The sequence below is a fragment of the Mauremys reevesii genome, linkage group 12 (genome assembly GCF_016161935.1).
Source record: "Mauremys reevesii isolate NIE-2019 linkage group 12, ASM1616193v1, whole genome shotgun sequence".
NCBI classification, from domain to species: Eukaryota; Metazoa; Chordata; order Testudines; family Geoemydidae; genus Mauremys; species Mauremys reevesii.
This window is the reverse complement of record NC_052634.1, coordinates 6,712,658-6,729,376: the sequence shown is the minus strand read 5'-3', so window position 1 is coordinate 6,729,376 and position 16,719 is coordinate 6,712,658. Positions and strand designations below refer to the sequence as shown.

The following is a 16,719-nucleotide window of genomic DNA, read 5'->3' as shown; positions in this document are numbered from 1 at the left end:
AGCAGAGAGCCTGGGCTGAGCGGCTCCAGCCCGCAAGTCCTCGCGCTGGGGAACGGGCTCGCCCTCCAGCCCTGAACCTCCTGCACTTTCTTCTTCCTCCCTGCTCTTTTCTCTCTCTTATCCCTCTCCATTCACGCAGATCCCAGCCGCACCGGTCTGCCCCTCCATGGGACAGGGAGCAGAGCGCACCCTTCCTTGTGGTCACGTTTCCCCTACACACACACCCCAGCTGTGAAACCAGTGGGCACAGGTGCCATGGAGAGGGAGGGCGGGCGGCATGGATTATGGGCTGCCCCTCCTCTCTCTGCCAGGCTGGCTGTAATGACTCTGGGCGGGTGTATGACACCCTTTCATCTTCCCAGGGCTCCGGGAGCCTTGGCGTACGAGCCTTTGCCCAGGGAGGAGCTCGCAGCCAGCGTCCCACTCATCAGATGACCGAGTCCCTGCCCTTCTGCGTGCCTCAGTTTCCCTATCTGTGGGAGGGTGAAACATTAGAGGTGTGCCTGACGCCCCAAACCTCCCTCAACTTTGGGAGAGATTCGGATCCAAGCGTTGTGAGTTAGAAGCATCTGTGAATAATCCCAGCTCAGTAAAGCAAGGCACTAGTATTACTGTTACTCAGATAACTTGGAGTTGTAGGGCTCAGTTGTAGGGCTCAATCTCTCCCGGCTCCCTGAACTTCCTAGGGAGAAGAGCACAGTGTGACCTCTCCTCCCTTGATCTCTGCTCACTGGGGCCCTCTGGGCAGAAGCAGGCTCCTCTGTCTTGTGCGGTGCAGGGCGCTGGCTGCTGTGAACAAGCCCGCAGAGAATCCAGGGCCCTTGCTTTCTGTTTAGGCTCCTACTTTCTGCTGCGCTCTGTCTCTGCCGCTCGCTCGCGTCTCTGCAGCACCCCCTGTGGCAAGCAGTCGCTGGCTTTCTGTCTGATTGAGAAGACAGAGCATCCCCAGCATGTGTGAGATCCTTGCCCCCCCTCCGTCCCCTCCTCCCCCGTGTGGGTGTGGGGGGCAGGGTGAGTGCTCCGGGCTTGGGGTGGGGGTGCAGCCAAGCATCCCAGGAATTTCCTCACCATCTCTCCAGATATAGTGGGGTCTCGGTGACAGATTCTGGGGGGAACCTCAGAGCTAGGGATGGGCTGGGAATGAGGGGGGTTCATGACCCATTCAGTCCTTGCTTTCTCTGCTGAGTCTGCCCACGAAGGCTGTTAGCAGCATTTTTGGTGGTGCTCTATGTCCCCTGGGAGCTGGACTGGGACCTGACAAACTCATTTCCCATGTGGTCACTGAATGGCTGTCAGCCGGGACCAGCTCTCAGTGACCGCCCCGCCAGGCTGTATTTGAACCTGTTGGGATCAGTGAATGTAATGAGCTCTAAGCCTCCGGGATTACCGAGGCAAGTGTTGTGGCTGTACTGGAGAGGGGAATGGGGGAGGTTGGACCATCCTGGGATAATGATAACAAGAGAAGCCATAAATCTGTCAGCCACTCTCATGCTCCAAGGCTTAAGTGGACTGTTGAATGGGGTCAGGAAGGAATTCCACACACACAGTGACACGCAGACAGGTGTGTGCATGCACACACGTGCTCACTGACCTGCTGCAGCATTGCATAAAGGGCCTGGGGCATTATTAAGTCACCTAGCTCATCATCCTCTGAATGGGCGACCCTGCCCTGCACGCTGGGTCTCCGTTGGCCCCAGCGCAAAGTGGGTCTAAAATGCAGCCCCATAGAAAGGTGGTTCCTTCCCTGCCGTGGGGTCAGTGGGTTTCATGTTTGTGGGGATCGCGTGGCTCAATCTGCTCCGCTCGCCCTCTGTGCTGAGCGCCTGCACTGAATAGGAACCGGATCCGGGGAGCCTGGGCCACACTAGTAGTGGGGACTAAGGAAGGGGGCTGGGTTTGGATTGGATTGGCTGGGGTTCTCTGGGATCCCGCCCCTCTCTGCTGTCTGCCCCACACAAGTACATCCCCCTTCCCATCCCCCCCGCCATAACCCCCTCTAGAGCCCAGCTGTGCCACGCCTGAGCCTACCCCATGCTCCTACCCCTGCCAGCCCTCAGGATACGTGGCGCCTGATGGACTTGGCTTCACGCAGCCAGGTCCCACTGCCATGGAGTGCGCCCGCACTGCCGTGCGTGGGATTTGGCCATATCCGGCGCAGGACTCCATCCTGCTGTGGAGCCCTGCCCCTGCACATCCCAGCCCCTCCGGTGCCCGGCTTGGGGGGTTCTCTCCCGGGCAGTTGGAGGGGGATGTTTGTCTCTCCCGTCTGGAGATTCTTAGTCTCCCACAGCTACATTGGCCAAGTCATCTCCATGTTCCCATAGCAGGGGTCTCCTGCCCGGAATGCTGGCTCGTAAAGGGGTCTGCAGCCTTTTCTCAATATCGGGGGGAGGGATCCAGCCCCCCAGCTTCCAAGCCTGGGGCAGGCTGTGTGCCCACTGGGGTGGGTGCCCACTGGGGCAGGAACTCAAGGTGCTCACTATGCTCTTGCTTTGCAGTCAATGCCACCGGCGGTGGCCCCGGAGCCCCAGTCTCCAGGATGTCCCAGCTCTCCTCCCCGGTGAAGCGCTATGGAGACACCTCTCGCTACCCTGCCGCCTCCTACAGTAAATCCCCAACCAGCTACGGCTCCTACTCCTCCTACGGCTCCAGCTTCGCCTCCTCTTACCCAGACAAGGACAGGGTCAGCTTCAAGCCGAGCCCCCCCAGCAGCTACCTGGCCTCCAGCCGGCTGCGGACCTCGGGCGCCTCCCCGAGTAGTAGCTATGATGCAGGCCGGCTGGCACTGCGCCCAGAGTCCGGCATCCGGCTGAGCCCAGGGTATTGCCACACACTAGCCAGGCCTCTGGGCATTGGGGGCCTGAGCGGGGGAGCGTGCTACCCCTACACCGGTACGTCCGTCAGCCCCACCAGCTACATGGCGACACCGTCCACGCTCAGCCGCAAGAAGTCCAGCAGCCACTCGGACCTGGCACGGGAGTTCGCCGGGCTGCACACCTCCGAACCCTACCGCCTGGACTCACCCACCCGCACTCCGCTCCTTGCCCGCAACCGCCAGGAGCTCTGCGCCCTGCAGAGCCTGTATCAGGCCGCCAGCCGCTCCGAGTACGTCAAGGAGTACCTGGAGTCCTGCAGCAGGAAGGGCAGCCGCACCCCCGGCAGCCCCCGCAGTCCCACCCAAGAAGTGATCACCCCTATGTTCCGGCCCAGCAGCCGCTGCCCCAGCCAGCCATGGGAGAGGAGCGAGAGCCGGATGGACTCCCCCGCCAGGGACCCCTCGGTAGGTGCTGCCGGCTCGGCGCGGGGGATCTCGTGTGTTTGGGGGGGGCGAGTAACCTCGCGGGGCTGCTGATGGGGAGCAGGGACAGGGAGGAGAGTGGCTGCCCGTGGGGCACAGGTGCAAGAGCAGGTGAGGTGTTGGGAGGAAACCCAAGAATAGTGCAGCCTGAACCAAATCCACCCCCTGAGCCAAGCGTCGCAGCTGTTGTCCCCTCCCCCCAAACCTGAGCCCCACAGACACTGGGGAGAAGCCACACCTGGAGCCAAATGCTGTGCACGCCCCACTCCCAGCTCAGCCCATAGCTATGGAGGTGGCAACTCGGGGTGATACAGCCCCACAGTCATGCAGCAGAGTGGGCGTGAGCCAGGCTGGACTCGCTGATGGGGCTCAGGTGGGTAAAACACTGGGGCTCTGCCGCTGGCCTGCTGGGCCACCTTGGGCAAGCCACTTTAACCTCCCCGTGCCGTGGGAAGAATGATCCCGACCCCTGTGGTAAAGTGCGTTGAGATCTGCGGATGAACGTGCCAGAGAAGAGCTAGGTGGTGTTATCAAACGGTGCAAGGACATTGCACAAATACCCCCCGTGTGTGGTGAGGTCAGCAGCTCTGTCGAGTTCCCATCACTGAAACCACCTCACTGCTGGCACTGCCCGGCCCCCTTCCTGGCAGTCTGGGCAGTGAGGCTAAGGACTGAGTGGGCTCCTCTGTCTATGGGGGGCAGGGTGGGTTGTCCCTGATCCCAAGCTGCGCCTCCCAGATTCACATTCTGGGGTGGGCTGGATTTGCGGCACCTTTGGGCTTTAAACCACTTGACGCCCCTTTGTGTGTTTGGTCCCCTCCAGTAGTAGAGGGAATGGGCAGGATTGATCCATCCCAGGGAGGACTTGGGCTGGGGTCTGCTCACAGCGTCTCTTGCTCAAAGTGAGGAGGGGTTTGCACCGGGGGGAGGAGGGGAGATGAGGGGCGGGGCGAAGGCACCTTGGCAGCAATGCCCCCACCCCCTTCAATCCTTTGATCTGGTTCTCATCACCCAGGGGAAGGACTCAGCCTCTGTCTGTGGGGTGGGGCCCGAGGTCTGTGGGCTCCGTCCCAGGGCACAGAGCCTGCTTGGGGAAGCTGTGATCTGTGATAGGGCACCTGCTTCCTGCATGCAACCTGTGTGCACGTCACACACGGCCCAGACCCTGGCCGGGATGGCTAGTTTCTGGCAGCTCCTGGTGTGTTAGGGTCTGCTAACGGAATAGAGAGAATCCATCGGATCCCCCACTAAGCCCCAGATTCCCCGTGCCCTGATGAGTGCTTGCGTTAGGCAGGTTTATGTGCACGCATGTACACATGAATGCGCACACACTCACGAACATATATGAATGCACACGCGTGCACATGCTCACACCGACACACAAGGTCACGCAAGCAAGAGCACAAAACTGCGCATGCAGACATACACGCTCGCACGTACATAAGCTTCTGCTGTCGTGTGCACATACCCACACACACAGACTCCATGCCTGTCACGCAGGCTTAGCTTCACTCTCCCTCCCCGTGCACAGATCCCTGGGAAGAGGCAGGGCAGAGAGGGGACACTGGGTTCTTGCTGTGACGTATTCCCGAGACAGAGATTTGTAGGTGTGCCCTGAGCTGCTTCTCAGCTGCCTGTTGACATGCTGCGTGCGTGTGTGTGTGTGTGTGTGTGTGCCAAAGCTGACATTAAACAATTATTATACCTGTTATGTAAGCTCTGGGGATTGGAGCCTGGGAGAGAACGCGAGATGGACACAACAACCTAATTCAATCCAAGCCTCTCCCTCTGGCCTAGGCTGTGCAGGGCCGGGTTCTCCCTGTTCCAGGGACCCAGCCTAGCCAGACATCCTCACCCTGTGGCTGCCCTGTGACAGCTGGGGGGGTCAAACCCATCTCCTCCCGCTGCTGCCGGGGGGGGGGGCATCAGCTCCCCTGACGCTGCATCCTCGTGCCATCGCAGCAACCCCTCAACGATCCCACCGGTAGCAGGTCTGTGCTGCCAGTTTCTGGGTGCATGGGACGCCTACACTGCTGGCTCTGGAGCGGCGGTCCCAGCAGGCTGGGGAGAGGGCAGGGCAGGCGGGAGGGGCATTGGCAGATCTGTGCGTGGGATGCCAAGGGCTGGCGTGGCAGGGGATGCTGCCGGGCAGGACTGAATGTGGGACATTTGCACCACCCCTGCACCCGCCGCCTCTGCTTCCGCCCCGCACAATCCATTCTTTGCTGTCACGAATCACCCACATCAGCCCTGCTGGCGAACCGGGCAGCCCTTGCAGCTGGAGACGCCCATCTGGGGCGGCTGGTTCGGCGTGTGCCAGTTACTGCACCATACGCGATGGGGACACGGTCCTGTTCCCAGAACCCAACCGCACCCCTCCCAGCTGGGCGATGTTGGAGCTCCCTGTGCCCTGCTTATCCCAGGGGCCTTGAGGCTGGGCACCTGGGCAGGACAACAGGGTTCCCATGCAGGGCTGATGAGAGGGCTGATGGACAGTCGTACTGGGGGCCCAGAACGTCTGTAACACCCCTGTAAATCAAGTGAAATAGGACGCAAACACGATGTACCGAAGACCCACATTTCTCTCCACGGGCCTGTTCCCATGTGACCGTCAGTGGGAACATCCAGTCCCTTTTCTCTCTGCTGAGATGCCTCGGCTGGATGCCCTGGGCTGTATGGGACGATGGATATAGTGTCAGTGGCACCATTAGGCAAGGGGCTTTTTAGCCGGGGAGGGTGCAGCAGCCTTCTGTGGCATTTCCCTGGCTGCTGCTTTCTGGTGAACTGCGAAGAGGGCAGTGGAGCATTTCATACCCTGGGTACAGATCAGAGACATCGTGTCCCCAAAGCCCCAGCCCAGGGCTGAGCCTCCCACGCCCACAGCCCATCGTGTGAGCATATCGGACCAGGCTGGTAATTTTCCACTTGGATTTCATTCCAAGAGCTCGTCTCAGCCCCTTGGTCGCTTTTTCTATCCCTCTCCACCCTTCCTCCCCAACCAACCAGGAAGGAATTGGCTGCTGCGTGGCCAAGGCAGGAGTCAGGCAAGCACAGGGCCCCTCCGACCAACCGCAGAGCCAAGGGGGTCAGGTTTCAGAGTCATGGGGGGTGAGTCTGCAGCCGGGTGGCTCAGTGCCTGCCTGGGATGTTCAGAGCCCTCCTGCTGCTGGGACGTCTGCTCGTTCCCCCGCCCAAAGGCCCCGTCTTAGGATGGGGCAGCCATAGGCGTCAGATCATGGCTGAGTACGAGAGTGTCTGGGCTCTGGGGCTGATCCATGGGGGGCAGCAGGACTGGGGAAGCTGCCTGAAAATGCCCAGCTGTAGCCAGAAATTGTCTCCTCTGGGGGCCTCCAGCTGCCCCCCCAATACATCCCTGGTCAGGCAGGTCGTTGCCCTGCACAGATGCAAACCCCGGTCCGTGCTGTCCTGCCCCCGTGCTTGGAAGTGGACGAGAGCGGTCAGGGGTCTGGGGGGACTCACCTTTCCTGCCGGGCGGTCTACCCTTGAGCGGCAGGAGGAGGGTTTTCAGGCTGTTGGTTTCTTTCATCCAGGCATTGCACCGTGGGCACTGGCTGAGGCACACGCATGAGCAACCGCGTGTACAGCCCTGCCCCCCACACTGACAGTAGCTCACATGCCAGTGCGCAGGGCTGCAGCTCACCAGGGCCAGTCTCCCCTGCTGTGTGGCCACAGGCACCGTGCTCAGCTGGGGTCGGCCCTTTCCCTGCCTCGGGCTGAGGCTGATCTGTGCAGGTCCCTGGCATGCACAGAGAAAGGAGAGACCCCGCTCCAGCTCCTTGCTTCTCCTTCCAGGCTGACCCCGTCTCGCCATGTGCAGGAGCCTGGCTCAGGGAGCGGAGTTGGGGCAGGTTCTCTCCAGCCCCCGCTGGCAGGTCCGCGCCAGGCAGAACCTTACATAACAGGCTTAACCCCTCCTTAATCCTCCTGTCTCCGTCTGAGACTTTCCCACCACTATTTTCTCTCTCGTTTCAGCTCTCGCCCTCTCTCTTACTGCCCTTCTCCCAGAGGGGATGGCTTCTCCAGCTTCCCTGGAACCACAGGGGCGAACCCTGGCAGGGCCAGCTTGGCCCTTCTCCTCCCCAGGAAATCACACACAGCCCCCTCCCTGCGCAGGACTCTGGGGCCAGCATGTCAAAGCCCTGCTCCCTGCATTAAATATGCCATGGTGCAGCTTTGTGAGAGAGCCACAGGTTTGCCCTGTGATTCTTGACCAAAATCCTACATGCCCTCCCTCCACGCTCCACCCCAGAGACAGCTGCATTCAGCAGTAGGTGAGGGATCCTTGCATTTATCACCTGTGAGGCCCTTAGGAGCATAAAAGCCAATTATTTATCCTCTTCTGTACCATCTCCCCCACCCCCTGTAGCGGGGAGCAGTTCAGAACTCCTGGCTCAGCCGTGGGGCAGGACGGGAGGGGGTGCGGCCGGACACGACCAGCGCTGGGAGGAGCCGCTGGCCAATTTGCAGGGAAGACAAATCCTGACGCCAGGCTCTGGTCTCCTCCCTGCAGGCTCCAACACGTAGCCGCACACGGTCCGTCTGTCGCGGGGTGGGGGAGCGTGGCTGCTGCTAGGGCTGGATGCTTTGCAGAGCACTTGGGTCTGGGTCTCCCAGCTCCATGTAATCGCTGACACTGGCGCGTGGGGGCTTCGGTGCTGCCAGGGCAGGGCGGGTTTGTTCTAGACCTGCTCTGCACAGGTGGCAGTGACAAGACAAGGTAGCAGAGAGTAGGGAGCAGGGTCTGACTGATCTGTCACCGCATGCACCTAGCTCTCCCTCTCCCTCGGCAGCTCTGTAGCTCCCATTACACTCATGGCTGGCAGGGGGAGGAATATTTGGTGTCATTTCCACCCCAGCCACCACCACCACCATTCCAAACACAGCTCATGCACAGCAGCATTGGGGTGTCGGCCCGGCTGCAGCCACCCGCTCGGATGGCTAGAACAGAGGGGCAGGGAAGTCTGAACTCCTGGCTCAGTGGGCTGCACTCGGTACCCGGGCTCTGGCAATGCCAGTCCCTCTGCCCCAACAGAAACGCATGGGCTCTGGGTTCCCCTCCTAGCAATGACAGGATTTGACTCCAAACCACGGATTACATGTGGCACTGAACTAGCCGTCTCTAGGGACCCTGCCATCCCAATCTCAGCCATCAGGCCTCCCGCCTGCCACCACCGTCCATGCAGTGTGTGACACAATCTGGCAGCCGTGGGGGCCTCTCCCTTCCCTGTGGGGAATCATTTACTTGGGGGGGGGGGTCAGAGGCCTGACTGGGTCCCCCACAGGCCCCCCATCAGGTGTCCTCTGCAGGCAGTGTGATTCCCCATTCACTGCGTTCTGCAGGTAGGCCGTTCCCACCTCCTCCCTGGGGCCTGGAATGGGGTTACGTTCCCTGCAGGCAGCTCGGCTTTTTCATAGACACAGGCATGGTGGGCAGGAGAAGTCTGTCTTCAGGCTCCTTCCTGTGCCCTAGGCTGGCCACAGATGCCTGTCACCAGGGCCGGCTTTAAGCCAATTCACCTGATTCCCCGGAATTGGGCCCCGCGCCTAAGGGGGCCCCGCTCCTGGGGTCTTTGGCGGCATTTCAGCGGCGGGGGGTCCGCTCCAGGGGTCTTTGGTGGCATTTTGGCGGCGGGGGGGTCTGCTCCGGGTTTTCTGTGGCGCCGAAGGACCCCCCCACCACTGAGTATTTCCGTCACAGTCCACCCTGATCCAGGGACTCCCGCCATACCGCAAGCTTGGAATTCCTCCCCTCTGTCACCCTGGTCCTGAGCACCCTTTCTTTTCTCCCCCTCTGTGATCCCAATTGGCTTTTCCCAGGCAGTGCCTTAGTGTTTACTGTGTTATAACAAAACACGTAGTATGTTCTTAACGGTGACCTTAGCCCGGACCCTGGCCCACCTCTGGCGATGTGTCAGAGCCTCTTCTGGTGCAGCAGGGTTTCACTCAGAGCTGTATGACCAATGGATTTTTCTGTTTGCTGGCAAATCTGAAAAACCAGGGGGAAATCGTTTCAAGTTGAATCGAAAATGAAATTTTCCATGAATCAGAAAAACATTTTTTTTATTTTGATGTTGGGCTTTATTCCCCCCCTCCCCATTTTTAATATATTCTTAAAAAGTGAAGGTTGTTTTGAATCGAAATGTCAAAACACTCTGGCTTTCTTGGAAAAAAATTTTCGCCTTTTTTTTTTTTTCATGGCAACAATGTCCCGAAATCAACACCAAGTTGTGGACTGTTTAGATCAACCGAAATCTGCATTTTTCACCCAAAAAAGTTTTAATCAAAAGTTGTGCCCAACTCTAGGTTTGGGGGCGTAGGCGTGATGGCAGTGGTGATGGTACTAATTGGGGTGGGGGGGATCAGGAGGTGCAGTGTCGGGGAAGCTGTCCTGGCCGGAGGTTATGGTGCTCACTGGCAATTTAATGTTCTCTGCTGTTTTCCGGTCTTATTTTTTTTTCCGAGCCAAGAAGCAAAATCATAAAAACTAATTAAACCACAAACACAAAGCGCCGGAAGCGGCTTGTGGGGAGGGGTAGGAGAGGCTGCTGATCCAGGTCTCCGATCGGTTCTGCTCCATTAACCAGGAGGCGTGGGTCACGCCAGTTACTTGCGGTCACTTTGGAGCCGTTGTGTCTTTGAAGCTGTGCTCCCTTGGCTACACGGTCCCCAAACCGTTTCCCCCTCAGCCTAGGCCATTTAGGATGTTGGGTGGTGGAAAGCAAAGATCACAGTAGTTATTGGAGCAAGAATCTGGGAGTTCAGTTCCCGGCGATGGAAGGGGAGTAGTGTCTAATGGCAAGAGCAGGAGGAATGGGAGTCAGGGCTCCCAGGTCTTGTTCTTGTTTCTGGAAAGGAGCGTTGTCTAGTGGTAAAGCAGTCTGGACTCCAGAGTTCTAGTCTTGATCTCTGTCCTTGACCATGTGATTGCAGTGCTCTGTGCCTCAGTTTACCTTGCCACTGGGGACCAACAATCTGACCCCAGCTGTGAAGCTTCTTGAACGAACATCCTTTCAGTGCTGTGGGAGTCTTGGCCGAAAGGGCAAGGCAGTCAGTGAGCTCCCCCAGAGGGGGTGGGTTGGCAGGGCACCCTTTGCTTCCCAGCTGTGTTGGTAGAGCTCCCGGACTTGTGCGGCCCCATTAACTGCCCAGAACATCAGGTGAACTGAGTATCCGGTGGCTGCAGCCACCCATAAAATTGCCGCCAGCCACTCACGCTTCCGTCCCAACCAGCTCCTGGGACTGGCCTGCAGCCAGTGCCTGAACCCATTGGCCTTTTACTGCCAGCTGGCTCTTGGCATCCTCTGCTGGGAAGGTCACTGCTTGAGAGCTGCACCAAGCCTTGGGACAGTGGGGCCGATGGGTTCAGCATGATCCCCGCCCCACCTTGCCCTCTGCAACAGCTCCTGGGGCTGTGGGTTCTGCTCCCTTCTGGGATCTCACAGAGCCCTGCTGCGTTCTGTCAATAACCCGGCTTCTGGGCAGCCTGTTGTTAGCTGACTTGCAGGGGCCTCTCTCCGGCTTCCACCACAGCTGTGTTGTTATGGCCCTAGCTCCTGTTACCCCACTGGCAGCGAGGGACATGGCAAGTCCTCATGTACCCCGTTGGGGGGATGGGGCAGCATGAAACCGTGGGGTCCAGGGATGCAGCGGCTGCTCTGCTCGGCACAGGTTGTCCTCTGCAGTGAGTAACAACTTTCATCCACGACTGACCTGTGGCCAAACTGCAACCAGTGCCCTGGAGGGGAAGGGTCCCGTGTCCCATGGCCCACCCGCCCAAGCCAGCCAGTCCTCCTCACCTGTAACCAGATTGGACGTGGTGCCCACTAGAGGGGAAAGGGCACATGCCCTGTTCCCTAGCTCCTGAGCCAGGTTTGGGGTGTCTCTTTACTGACTTGTTCTTTGCATTGCTGGGATGGGAGATGGGTCCATTCGGTCCTGGGTCTGGAGGGGAACCGGCCCCAAAGTCTGGGGAAGGGGGTGGGCTTTGCCCCCTGGTTCTGGCCTTGGGCTGTCCCTGCAGCTGATGGCTCATTGCAGAGCTGCCGGCAGAGTAGGAAGCTGCCTGGGAACGTGAGTTTGCACAGTGTGAGTTGGGGCCGGGAGGGTAAAGGGTTCACCCCCAGGTGCTCCATCCCATAATGACCCCTGTCATGCTGTGGGACCTGCTGAGCTGGAGCAGCCTGGCCCCTGGGCACCACCTGCCCGGAAGGGTTCCCAGAGCTCCGTTGGGTGACTCCGGCCCGACTTGGGGTCAGTGCTCTCTGGGCCTGCGTAACACAACAGAGGCAAGAGCATCTAGAGCGGGAGGCCTGAGCTGGCCAGAGGGGAGGGCGGGCTTGGCGCTGCCCTTGGGAGGGCAGAGAGAACACTTGGGTGGCTGAGACCCAACTGGCTGACCTTCTGAGCGTGGCCTGGAGGGCAAAGCTGGGGCACATGTGCCCCCTGCTTTCTGGGGCTGCTTGGAGAGTATCTGCTGTCCCTTCCCCACACACGCATCCTGGTGCCCTTATGGGGACATCGCCAGGGAGTTTGAGGGTGAACCAGCTGCCTGGGGAGTGAATGGAGCTCCCTTCATGGGCCATCTCAGGGAGTCTGGGATTCCTCCCCTGCTCTGTGCTCACCTGAGCAGGTGACAGGCTGCTCCGCCGTGCAGCCCCCCCCCCCCCCCCCAGCCATGCAGCACCCCCGCCCCTCTCTTCGGATCTCACCCCTGGCTCATTGGTTGCATGGTCGCTGTCCTCTGGCTTTGCGCCGTCTCCCATTTTCCATGTCTAGTGCGCGATCTGCCGGTCTGTATTAGTGTGGGTCTGCTCCAGCTTCATTATCACACTGCGCGGACAGTCCTGCTAGGGTAGACCCTCTGTGACAGGAATCCTTAGGAGCCTGGCTTCACGTTGCATGGTTGGGTTTGACCTGGTCTTCCCGGTGACTCAGTGTGCGTCTATTTATATAGTGTGTGTTTGTGTGTGTGTACAGTATACACTTTTGTTTGTGTGTGTCTTCCTGTGTAGTCAGTTTGTGTGTATATAGTGTGTGTGTCTATATACTGTGTGTGCAAATGTGTGTACGCTGCATGTGTACCTGGGGGGGGGGGTGTACACAGTATATTTAAGCTTGGAAGGATTAGATTTTTGTTGGTAAACATTGATTTCTCCACACACGCACAAACCGATGAAAATACATTTCAGTCTATAGTAATTGAAATGGACAGATTTTTTGAAACACAGCATCAACTCTCATACAATACTTATTGTTCCTCTCCCCAAAACTTCCCGCAACTTTGACAGTGGAAACAGGTACAAAATTTTAAAGGAAACTGACAGTACCACGGAAATGATGTAAAAAGAATTGAATTCTGCCAAGCCTACATCCAGGGGGTGCAGAGTGCAGGCTGTTGCGTATGGTGTGTGTGTGTGTGTGTGTGTGTGTTCACTGTAGGCTGTGAGTTGGGAGTGAGGGTAGGCATTTGCGTCCCTGTTGCGTATGTGCCTGTGTACAGTATACTCTCCGTGTGTGTATATATATACACACAGTGTTAAATGAAATGACTGTCACACTTTGATGAGAAAATCTAAGTCCCCTGCAGATGAACGCAGCAAGGCACTGCCTTGGGTATTTTTAAAGCTGCCAGAAATAGTGTCCTCCTCTCACCCTCCAACCTATAGTTAGCTCCCCCAGAATGTCTCTGCAGAAGCCTCAATCTGGGGATGGGGGAGGCTACCTTGGTTGTGGAGCAATTAGCATTAAAATAACAACCGCCCAGGGCCTCTCCTATCCCCGACTCCCGGAGTGGGGTGATCGGAGGGGGGTGGCTTCTGTGCTTCACCCAATGTGGTTATTAGGAGGATGGCCTGTGCGCTGGACCTGGGCCACTCACGTGAACCGTGGTGCGTGGAGTGTTAGCTGGAGGCTTGGAAGCCAGTTTGTGTTGGGCAGAAGCTGTCAGTCTGTTTTTCCAAATACCCAGGAGGAAAACCTGCTGCGGCTAGTAATGGAAATGTACCCAGAGCAGAAGGTAAAGACACGGCGCTCTTGTGTCGATGCAGCCCCTTGTGCTATCTATCAGTCCACCAGCCTGGCAGGCAGTCACTTAACAGACTCACACAGAACTGTATTTCTGTGATTTGAGAGAGCTGTGTTGCCTGAACATCCCCCCGGAGTCAGGACAGCTGGGTTCTCTGCCCAGCTCTGCTGCTGCCTTCGCTGCAGAAACTCAGGCAAGTCACTGCGCCACTCTGTGCCTCAGTTTCCCCAGATTTGAATTGGGGCTAATACTATTTACCTGCCTCACAGTTGGCTCTCATGGGATACCATAGTGATGGGCTCCTTATACACAGATCAGATGAGCGCTTGCACCTCTTGTTTTTGCTTCGCCAGAGCTCCCATCAGGGCCAGCGGGAGTTTTGCTTGAATAACGGCTTCAGGATTGTGCCCAGTGTTGCCCAAGCGCTAAGTGTAGCAAATCAGTGGCCAGTTGGAAGTGCACAGTAGCAGCCAAGATGGAACCCAGTTCCTCCCGCTAGCCCAGGCCCCTCTTTCTGAGCCGAAGGAGAATCCCCATTCACTATAAGCAGTATCGGTCCTATGGCACACTGCTGTGCAGTTCTGGTTTAATCCAGCAGAGGACAGCAGTACAGGGACCTGCTGGAGGCAATATTACAGTTTTATTTCTGAATCACAGGTTCAGTGACCATTCAAAAGGGAATCAATAGCATGAGTCTTCAGGTTGGGGTTTGTTTCCTACTAGTGTGGGAAAAAAGAAAGAAAATAATTACAAAAAAATATTGAGGCCAAAAATGTACTGAAAAATAGCAATTCAGTTCAATCCAGTGATGAGCCTCTGCTGGCACAACCAGTTGTCTGAGTATTGCCAAGCCGTAAAGCAGGAGACAGCACCTCTCGGGTCTCCAGTAGAGGGTAGTATGATCCCCCAGGAGCAGAACTACACACCCTGTGGGCTTGTCTCCACACACACGTTACACTGGTTTCACTTAAACTGGTTTGAAAATTAATACAAACCTCTGTGTGGACACTCATATCCATTCTGTCACTTTAACTTGCTCCTGGTAAGACTCCTCTACATGGAAAAGTTGCACCAAACTATCCTGAATCAGCTTTTCAACCTGTCTAGTTAAACTAGTGCAAAGAGCTGGGTGTTCAACAGAAGAGGGGCTTCTTTGGGGTTCACTCCAGCCCGTTCCTAACGGACGTAAGCTAAACTGCACTAAGCCTTGTTTAAATCCTAATAAGATCCACATGGCCCTTGGCACCACTTTAACTGAATGGTTTAAAGTCACACTTTAACTTATATCGGGGCCACTTTCCCTTGTCAGCAAACTCTGTATTTACTAACGCTGGCGAAATTGACCTTACTCAGGCGTTAGTCTATTTAATTGTCAGAGTTGCCGTGGTTTAAACCAGCGGTTCTCAACCAGGGGTGCCTGTACCCCTAAAGGTTCTCAGAGGTCTTCCGGGGGCACATCAACTCATCTAGATATTTGCCTAGTTTTACAGCAGGCTACAGAAAAAGCTCTAGAAGAGTCAGTACAAACTAAAATTTCATACAGACAATGACTTGTTTATGCTGCTTTATATACTATATGTTAAAATGTAAGTACAGTATTTATATTCCAGTTGGTTTATTTTGTAATTACATAGTAAAAATGAAAACGACGCAATTTTCCAGTACTAGTGTGCTGTGACACTTGTATATTTTCGTATCTAATTTTGTAAGCAAGTACTTTTCAAGTGAGGTGTAACTTGGGGGTACACAAGACAAATCAGGCTCTTGAAAGGGGTCCAGTAGTGTGGAAAGGTTGACAGCCGCTGGTTTAAACTAGTTCATTGTGTCTTTTTATATGAAGGTAGCTCCTAGGCAGGGGCAGCTCTAGGTATTTTGCCGCCCCAAGCACGGCAGGCAGGCTGCCTTCGACGGCTTGCCTGCGGGAGGTTGCCGGTCCCGCAGATTCGGTGGCAGCCTGAGGGAGGTCCACCGAAGCCGTGGGACCAGCGGGCCCTCCGCAGGCATGCCGCCGAAGGCAACCTGCCTGCCACCCTCATGGCGACCGGCAGAGTGCCCCTCGCAGCTTGCCATCCCAGGCACATGCTTGGCGTGCTGGTGCCTGGAGCCGCCCCTGCTCCTAGGAGCTCCAGTTGTGGCCCCTTGTCCTCGGCGCTGTACAAGCAGGGAACGAAAAGCCAGTCCCTGCCCTGGAGAGCTTCCCATCAAAGGCTAAAACCGGCGAGAGGAGCTGGAGACAGACAGCCAAGGAGCCACTATTAGTCAGCATGCAGGGCAAGGGTTTCTCAGCCTGCCGGCAGCCTAAAGCCACGTTTTCTGCAGCCTGTCGCAGTTTCCACAGCCCATCCCCGCTGGCGGGACAGGGCTGCAGCCCGGCACGCGTGGGCCCCAATCCCCCCCCCGCAGCAAGGGTTGCTATGACGCTGTGCGTTGCCCTGCAGAGCCGCCCCACGCGTGCCCCCCTCGGCTACCCCTTCCCGTCCTGTGGCGGCGTGGGCCGCCGGAGCGAGCGCTATGCGCCTCCCCCGTCTTGATGTCAGAGCCCTCCAGGTGCCGTCAGCAGCTCGGCTTGCACGGAGCGGCAGCAGCCAGGCGGGGCCGGGCCGGGCCGGAGAGCCAGGCGGGCAGCGGAGTTTGCAAGCAGCCGGCAGCCGGAGAGGAGAGCGCAGCGCAAGGGGCTGGGGGCGCAGGGCAGGTCCCTGGCCCTGGCCGTGCTGATCCGTGCCCAAGCCGGCCGGGCAGGGAGCGCCCCTGGCTGCAGCACAAACTTTCCACGCCCAGGACCCCGGGGGGATCGCCCCGAAGCTGCAGCCCCCCACCGCGCCCAGTGCCCGGGCTGTGACTCCGGGAGCCGGGCAGTATGCGGAATTCCTACACCGTCACCATGCCCGAGGAGCCCCCCGCCTTCCCCGGCTTGCACAAGGAGCTGCGCCCCGGCAGGACCTCCATGCCGGGATCCCTGGTGGTCTCCACCTTCGTGGGGCTCCTTCTCAACAAGACCAAGGTAGAGAGAACCCTGTCCTGTGTTGCCCTGGCTTGGGGGGTGGGGGTGCCCTGCACCTTAACTTTGGCAGGGGATGGGGGAGGCTCCCCAGCTCCCGGCAATGCCCCTGCTTGGCATGGTGTTTAATGCTGTCGAGGCCAGGGCACCCCGCCCTGCACCCATCCCCAGGTGGGGCGCTGGCAGTGCTGGGTCTGCCGCCCAGAGCCTAGGCTCTGTTGGCTGCTTTTGCCAGGTCTGTTGTGCGGGTGAGAGGCAGGGTGGACTAGTAGTGAGGTCAGCAAGCGTCTGCCAGGACTTTTTCCCGGCTCTGCCTCAGACTTGCTGTGCTCTGTCCCCGAGCCTGGGAGGAGAACCACTGTGCACCTGCAGCTGATC

General features: G+C 57.9%; 1 protein-coding gene across 2 annotated transcripts in view; it reads left to right on the top strand.

The window, feature by feature from the left end:
- The window catches only part of USP2 (ubiquitin specific peptidase 2), a 68,855-nt gene that overhangs the window by 10,987 nt on the left and 41,149 nt on the right, over positions 1 to 16,719 (top strand). The window contains exon 4 of one of the 2 annotated variants that reach the window (XM_039496287.1): positions 2,499 to 3,280. In XM_039496287.1, the coding sequence (XP_039352221.1) occupies positions 2,540 to 3,280 (741 nt within the window). In that variant the 5' untranslated portion in view covers positions 2,499 to 2,539. Of the gene's footprint in view, positions 1 to 2,498; positions 3,281 to 16,000; positions 16,345 to 16,719 lie in introns of those variants that run through there. The other variant, XM_039496288.1, reaches the window with a different exon arrangement.